The sequence below is a fragment of the Sinocyclocheilus grahami genome, unplaced genomic scaffold (assembly GCF_001515645.1).
Source record: "Sinocyclocheilus grahami isolate Dianchi unplaced genomic scaffold, SAMN03320097.WGS_v1.1 scaffold219.1, whole genome shotgun sequence".
Classification (NCBI taxonomy): domain Eukaryota; kingdom Metazoa; phylum Chordata; class Actinopteri; order Cypriniformes; family Cyprinidae; genus Sinocyclocheilus; species Sinocyclocheilus grahami.
The window spans coordinates 707,748-716,083 of record NW_015505398.1 but is presented as its reverse complement, the minus strand read 5'-3'; the positions used below and the strand labels follow the sequence as shown (position 1 = coordinate 716,083).

At 37.0% G+C, this 8,336-nt stretch overlaps 1 protein-coding gene across 1 annotated transcript in view; it reads left to right on the top strand.

Annotated features, from left to right (window-relative positions):
- The window catches only part of LOC107596488 (serine/threonine-protein kinase BRSK2-like), a 151,529-nt gene that overhangs the window by 131,599 nt on the left and 11,594 nt on the right, over nt 1-8,336 (top strand). Inside the window, exons 6-8 of the mRNA XM_016287235.1 lie at nt 4,712-4,745; nt 4,834-4,902; nt 7,645-7,791. Coding sequence (XP_016142721.1) covers nt 4,712-4,745; nt 4,834-4,902; nt 7,645-7,791 — 250 coding nt within the window. The remainder of the gene's footprint in view (nt 1-4,711; nt 4,746-4,833; nt 4,903-7,644; nt 7,792-8,336) is intronic.

The window sequence follows — 8,336 nt, the reverse complement described above, 5'->3', positions numbered from 1 at the left end:
GACAAAATACAATAGAATTCTATTGTATTTTGTCGCGCCGTGTTGCTCGCGTCCGGTGTAGAATAGAACCCATTATAATCAGTGATGTTGTCTACAATGGATGCAGTAAACTGATGCCTTGTTCTATTTATGACGTGCTGACACAAAGTTCAAATGATTTTCAACAGTCGCTTTGTCACGTCCTGTTGCGGCGCATGTTGTCAGCATAGTTTGTCAGTACAGTCAGTAACGTAGCAAATTGAAAAGTTAGTATCTTTCTTCAGTCCAATAATAGATGGCAGTGCGGTGGTTTCTTGAGTCTGTTGAATGGTGATTTAACGCTACGTTGTCACCTAGTTGGAGAGACTCAATGCTAAGTAAATAAAAAACAATGTCCCCGTAAAGTTATTTATAATATGTGAAGTGAAGTTTACTGTTAAGTGCACTAATGTCAGACTCATTTTGAATAATAAAGTTTATTGTTAAATTGTTAAATACCCTGCCTCCACTACATAGGCCTATGTTTGTCACATCATTATAAGTGTTTGATCACCACCGAGTTATCATTGCAAAAAATTTGTTTATGTATATATTTTCTGTTTATGTAGGCTATATACTGTATTCTATATACTGTACTATAATATAGCCTACACATAAAGAATATCGGCCGATATATCGATATCGGTCTTTTTACTCCCTAATATCGGGATCGGCATCGGCCCCCAAAAAACCCATATCGGTCGGGCCATTTGCATGCTTCATTATGAAAATAACTGTAGAAATGGCTCCATATTAATAACTGATAGCTATATCTGAATGATTAAGTCTTGCATTAAGACACTTGGCTGGACCTGCTGCCACCGAAGCACTTCCTGAACTGTTACTATTAGTAGAAACAACCCAGGCTCATTAGAAATACGTGCCTCTAAATACATTTCTGCTGCACCGTCATTGCATACCTCACAGCACATTTCACAATTTGTTACGTTAGGAACATATTGCTGTGTTTGTATTACGTTGCTTCAGGTACGTATTGCGGTGGTTCATAATTGAAATATTCGAGGAGTGTCGCTAAAAGTTAATGCTCTATCATGTTGGAAATATCCCCTACACCAAACCCAACCCTAAATCTACCCGATAGTGTTAACAAATGCAAAAGTGATATAAAAATGCATTTGTTGATGAAGCCATGCTATTTTAACTTCCTTTTGCGGATTTGAGCTGTTTTGTCGAACCGTAGTTTCACAGGGTTTTGAACCAATAACCGGAGTCACTAATCATGCAGATTTACGTTACAAGCTTGGTAGAATTGTACAGTAAGAAAGTTATTTCCCTTAACCAGGAAATTAACGTTCTTAGAATTGACAAGACAGTTGACCCTGAGTGGTCAGCTAAATATCTACAGCGGATCTAAAATATGAATAGTTAATTATAACTAGTTATGGTTAATTATTCATATTTCCTGTTGTGAGCTAAATTCGCTACAGCTCTTTACCACCTAAGTGCAATGCCGTATCGCGTGAGCTACCGAGCAAACATATTTATTTAGAAAACTCATGCACATGAAGCTGGATGTGTCGATAACATTCAAATGCATCGGTTTTCAAATCTCGCAAAATGTTAACATTGTTTTGAATTCATAACATAATATTCATAACATAATATTTGCATAAGTATATATGCAAAAATTAGGCTTTATTAATCGAAACTGTGGACCTGTAAATCATACTTTGTGTAAAAATTAATAAATGTTTTGGGAGTTTTACTCCCTCTGGTGTTAATTTCAACTGGAAACTGCTGCAATTTGTATGTATAGGTAAGTTTTTTGAGTTTCGCAGAAAGGTAGGTAGAGGCACGTATTTCCAATGAGCCTAGGTTGAATAGAAAATATGAACATGATGGCCTGACCTCACTCAAGCTTTCATAGTCCCTGTGAATGTGTAATGCATGCCATTAGAGGCCCCATTATCAATGAAAACGAGAGGGCTAGGTGCCGTAGAGCAGAGCATAGTATCACAGATGGGGATTAATCAAGACTTTAAAATCCACCCGAGTGACCAGACCATAGCTTTGACTTCAGTCTGTGTACTTCTGCTTCTTATTAGCCAGCACTAAAATGGTGCCACGGCTTTGATGGTTTCCTTTGAGGGAGGCATGCTGTAATTATTGATTGCAACTTCCCAACTCTAGGCACAGATATGACAGTTTTTAATTAAACACATTCATCTTTAGCCTCCTCGTATGCTGTCCGCTTGACACAAATGTATTCTGTTTACCACGGTTAATGGACTCCAATTGAATTTGAAAGGGGCAGACCCCTTACGTGTGAACGGAAGACCAACACAGAGCCTCCCAGTCATATCTCTGTGCCAGGCATTCATTCATTTGTATCTGAGGCTCGTTCCTTGCTTAGCAGATGGGCTGACCTAATTTTGAAATAGACTTAGTTCTGAAAAGTCTCTGCCATGTTTGCAACCCAATGGTAATTTTGATTGAAGGGGTGGTTACATAAAAACGTCCAAGGCTGCTTGGAAATCCAGTCAATTTAATTAGATCCCCCTCCAGAACCTTCATTCAAGTGAAACTAGATTACCCAAAATACAGTGCAAAATTCCCTAGTACCACTGGTCATATTTGGACCATTACTCTGGGTCCCCTAAGCTTGCAAGTTTGATAATAACATCAAAGAAACCTTTCTTTGCCACTTCTGCTCTCTGAGGCATAACCAGCACTAGCTAACTAGCAGAAAGTCAGATTAGCTCACAGTGAAAACCATGCTAATGTCAAAAGAAAAAGAGTTTATTTCACTGTTTTTGACTCTTTAACCAGCTTCCCTCCAGTCAGACCAACAGCGCTTGAGGAATAACAAAAAATATCTTGGACTAGATGAGTAATTCCTCTCCATTAGGGTCTTTGCACAATAGCTTAATCCCCCCTGTGGCTTCCCTGATTTGCCATATCAATCCTCCCTCATGTTCCTATCATAGGTGATATCCATGACATACAGACAGAAATCAGGCTTCTTCAGAAATATTTTTTATCTCAGTGCTTAATGTGGTTTAGTTTGCACCATTATGAGGTGGAGAGTGCTGTATCTGTTTGTAGTGCACACATGACTTTCTCAGTATGATCTTCTAAACATTTTGACTGCTAGGGAGTAGCATTGTAAGGTCATAGCAATTAACTTAATGCCCTGTCACAGGTGATTGGTTTTTAAAGGGTAAACTTAATATACTATTGCTAAATATGGATTTTTTTTTGTAACACTTAACAATGTGTTTCAATTCATATTAGTTTATGCATTAGGTATCGTAAACTAACAATACCCCCCCCCCACACACACACACACACACACACATTAATCTTGGTTAATGTTAATAGTCACACTTTATTTTAAGGTCCAATTCTCGCTATTAACAGACCATTAACTACGACTTTGGCTCCAATAAACTGCAGAATATGTGCTTTATAAGTACTAATAAACAGCCAATATATTATTTTGTATAATAAGCAACTAGTTAATAGTGAGCATAAGTCCCTATACTAAAGTGCTACTATGTTAATTTAAAAATAGAGTAATAGATTTGTAACATTTTAAGTTGTATAAATTATGTGAAATGTACACTGCAAAGGTGGCACAGAAGCGCTTCAGAAGTGGCATTCAAGTGTCTTTACTAAGAGGTGGCGTAAATGCATTTACAAAAGAATGTACAGATGTATACTCTGATACTAGAGGCTGAAGTGGGTCAGAGCAGGCATCATTCAGTCTGGCTTTTATGTGGCATTCTTTACACTGAATTTTGCAGGCACAGAGACTTAAACTGGTTGTGTAAAGACTCCTTCAGTTTACATGTTATGGATGAAACCGTATATTTATAAATTAACATTGACCTAGATTAATAAATGCTGCAAAAATGGTGATCATTGTTAGTTCATGATATTTAATGCTTTTAAAAAATGTTAACAAGTTGAAGCTTATTGTGAAGTGTTACCATTTTTGATTATGTTGCAGTGAATGTGTGAAAAACGAGTGTGCAAAAACAAATGCGTATATGAAATATTCAGACATATTCACAGAAACAATATGACTTTTTTTCATCACATTATTTTGGTAGTAAAAGCTTATATTTCTTTCCACCAAGAATGATTGAGGCACCAACTATGTATAAAATGGGCACACAAGCATTGAAATTACTGAGCGGGAACATGTGTATTAACCACTTAATTTAGTATAAAAACCTTGCAATTTGGCATTGAAAAACAGCAGTAATAGCTTTCTCTACAGTGAGCAGTAGTTATGTTTTTAAAGCAGAAAAAGTAAACCATTAAATTAATGTATTATCAATACAGACTCAATCTACATAATGGTATATGACACCTGCAATGAAGAAACAGGCATTTATGGAAAATTGGTGTTGAAAAATAGAGAACTGCTTCTGATGATGTGCTGTGCCGTTAAAATACGGTACACAATTCAGATGATTACAAACCTGTTTTACACAATTCCAGCAGAAAGTCATTACAATTTAATGTTATATTATTGGATCATTTGACAACAGCATGTATTGGCTGGTTAGACAAAGAGCCGCTTGTCAGAAAAGATGGTGTGAAGATCCTCATGCAAATACAAGGAGCTATTACTGAATTATTGTACTGCATGTTTCCTCTCTAATGGGTGTTTTTGCCAAGGTTGGGTGAGGATGGTGATGACATATTGTCCCTTTTCTTTCAGATCCCCTCACTATGCCTGCCCAGAAGTTATAAGGGTAAGTGTGTGCTCTCAGTGGCATCTCTCATTATAGAGCTTCCTCTGAATCTCTTTCTTTCCACTTCTAACTTCTCTCTCTCTGGTAGGGGGAGAAATATGATGGCAGGAAAGCTGATGTATGGAGCTGTGGAGTCATTCTCTTTGCACTTTTGGTGGTGAGTGAAACCTTTTTGTGGCAGAGACCTCATTTTGTGTCATATAATTCTTCTGTGATTTGGCCCTCTGCCTTTTTGACAAATTTGAGCCACAGTCTCTCTCTCAGCAGCATGCATTGGAAAAAATAAATCCCCTGTGTTTGAATGAACGTCTATCAGAGGATGTGGGAGAATCCAGACAAGGATATTTCAGTGCTAGCTAATCAGCTAAGCAAGAGTTGGGCTTTAAGAGAATCAAGGTGTTATATCGGCTCTGTAGTCAGAGCTCAAAAGACTGACAACACCAAAGCTCCAATATGGTTTCTCACTCCAGCCGGTGAATCATCTTTATATCAGACATGAGTGAGATCAGCCCTTTTTATTCATCACGCTGAGCGTTTTATGAATCCACTTTTATCTTCTTACTCTTCCTTACTTAGACTGTAAGAGACTTCAGGTTCTTGGAGGAGGGAATTAAACAAAAAATCGAGTGTCATGCTCTTGTCAGACATTTAAAAATCTCTGTTTGGGGTAGGCTGGATTTTAGATTTTTATGCTCGCCAAGGCTGCATTTATTTGATCAAAAATACAGTAAAAACAGAAATAGTGTTAAATATCATTACAATTTAAAATAGCAGTTACCTTTTTTAGTACATTTGAAATGTAATTTATTTATGTGATGTCAAAGCTGAATTTTACGCAGTCATTACTCCAGTCTTTAGTGTCACATGATCATTCTAATATGCTGATTTGGTGCTCAAAATAATTTCTTACTGTCTTTACACGTAAAAAGAGTTGTGCACTTTTGATAAAATAAATAAACAAATAAACTTACTGGCCCCAAACTTTTGAATGATAGTGTGTACATTAGTTTCTGAATTGCCAAAGTGTACATATAATATCAATTTAACACACTTAAATGCTAACCTAACCAAACTGAATGCATAAAAAACACCTTTTATATCTGAATTAAATGCAGTAATGTGCAGTTAGTATACGATCTGAAACCACCAAAAATACTATCAGCAGATTTTGAACTGCTTATGACAGGCGTCACTGCCTTCACCTCAAAGTGATTGGCTGCCATCCTGCATTTTTCGCCTCTCATTTGCATAAAGTTAAACATTTCTTAACTTTTTGACGTTCCAACTGCTTACTCGGCTCGGCTGTCAATCCCACAATTCCCCATGCAAGCCTACTGCTAAGCTCCAGTAGAGAACGAACTGAAAATTCCTACTCAGCTCCGTGCCAGTGATGATTGTGGTCAGTATGGTCACACCAAGCTGTTGATCACATTTAGAATTTTCTTATCCATGCTTGTTTAGTTTGTCCAACATCAAATAACTGAGACAAATGGCACTAGCTTATAATTAAATCAGCCTCAAACCAGACAACAACTCTGAACCCTCAGACGGCTTGCCTTGAGTCTGGATAATCAAGCTGGTTCAAGTGTAATTACTGTTCAAGACCATGAGCCCAACACAACCCAGAAGAACCGTTTGCCCCAGTGAAATTGAAAAGCCAATTCTTTCCCTTTTCTCTTTTGTGTTTGTGTGCTCTATTTTAACTGCATCCTATTCACAAAACAATGAAATTATTCCTGCGTATCCCAGGAAGCTGTTCTTTGATCTTTCAGTGCTCAAAGACCTTTTGTTAGGGATGCATTCTGCATCCTTTTTTTATTTATCATCTCTCTACTTTGCTAGTTTTTGCTAGATTATATCATCTATTACGTGGCCCTGTCGTCAGTCATGCTTGTGAATTTTCTGTGTCATTTATCAAGCGCTGACATCTCAGTAGTGTCAGGGGCCCTGATGGGTCTCTCTGATGTGAAAATGATGAAGTGTATCTGGCACAAAACAAAGCTAATTATCAAAGCACAATCATCTCTCTATGTCAGCCTTTTCTTTATTTATTTTGCGTCCTACTTCCTGTGTAGATATCCTTCATAAAACTCTCAAATGTGGTGGGGGTGTTGTATTTTTATCAAAGCATTTATCATTCCTATTTTTTCAATTCCCCCATTGTTTGTTTAGATATAAATCCAAGAGAAAACATGATTTCAACGTATTTTATTTCTTTTAATAACTTTTTTAATAATGTGCTAATATTATTTTCAGTTAGTTCTTTTATTCAACAATGATGCATTTAATTGATTAGAAGTGACAGTAAAGACTATTACATTGTTACAAAAAATGATATATCAAATAATTCCTGCTCTTTTGATTCATCAAACAATCCTGAAAAAAAAAAAAAAAAATTCATCACAGTTTCCACAAAAATGTTAAGTAGCACAATAGTTTTTAACATTTACAACAATAAGAAATGTTTCTTGAGCACCAAAGCATCATATTAGAATGATTTTTTTTTAAGGATCTTGTGACGCTGAATGTAATCGCTAATGAAAATTCAGCTTTGCCAACATGGGAATAAATGAAATTTTTAAATATATATTAAAATGGAAAAAAGTAATTTTAAATGGTAATAATATTTCACAATATTTCTGTTTTTACTGTATAAAAATATGTGTAAGAGCAGCCCTGGTGAGCATAAAAGATTTCAAAATATGACAAAAATCTTCTTGACTCCAGACTTTTGACGTTAGTGTATACAGGATTAGGGGGACCAAAAATAAATTAAGAATCAACCATTGAAAAATAAATATTGGTTGACATTATTCTGAAAACAGGAGTTGGGGGGGATTTTGTCCCACACAATGATTGATTATAGTATTAGTACTGACGTAATATTTCTCTCTGTCAGGGTGCTTTGCCATTCGACGATGATAACCTGAGGAACTTGCTGGAGAAAGTGAAGCTCGGGGTCTTTCACATGCCCCATTTCATTCCTCCAGACTGCCAGAACCTCCTAAGGGGGATGATCGAGGTGGACGCCACCAAACGACTCACGGTCAGGGTCCAGCATCGTCACGCTCATATTTACAGTTTTATCTCATAATATCATCATTCAAAACTTGTAAAACCTGATAGCTGAAAAAAAGAGATGATTTATCTCTTAAATGTATAATGTGGCCTAAGGAATCATAGGTGGTGACAGTGTTACATGTGCACTACACTGTTTACATATGCTGGTTGGCTGTTCAGTTCCACAGACATCTACAGTATATTAAGCTGATTTCTATTAAATAAGTGTTATGGGTCTGAGAGCTCTTCTGCTTTTGAGCTGTCACTTCAGGTCAACACACAGCAGAACTAATCCAACCAGCCTGTCTGTCCGGATCTCACACATTAGCTTCAAAAAGTTTGCGTGTCTGCGCTTCTGTCGATCTCTTTCTTTCTCTCTTTCATGGTCTCCTCATCTCTCTGCTCTCCTCCCTCAGCTACTATTTTCATTGTTCTGCTTCAGAGCCACCCCCTTTTTCCTGTAACGTGCTGGAGTGACGAGAGGTTTATAAGCTTGTCCTAATACCAACCCTTTGAAATGCTCCAGTTTCC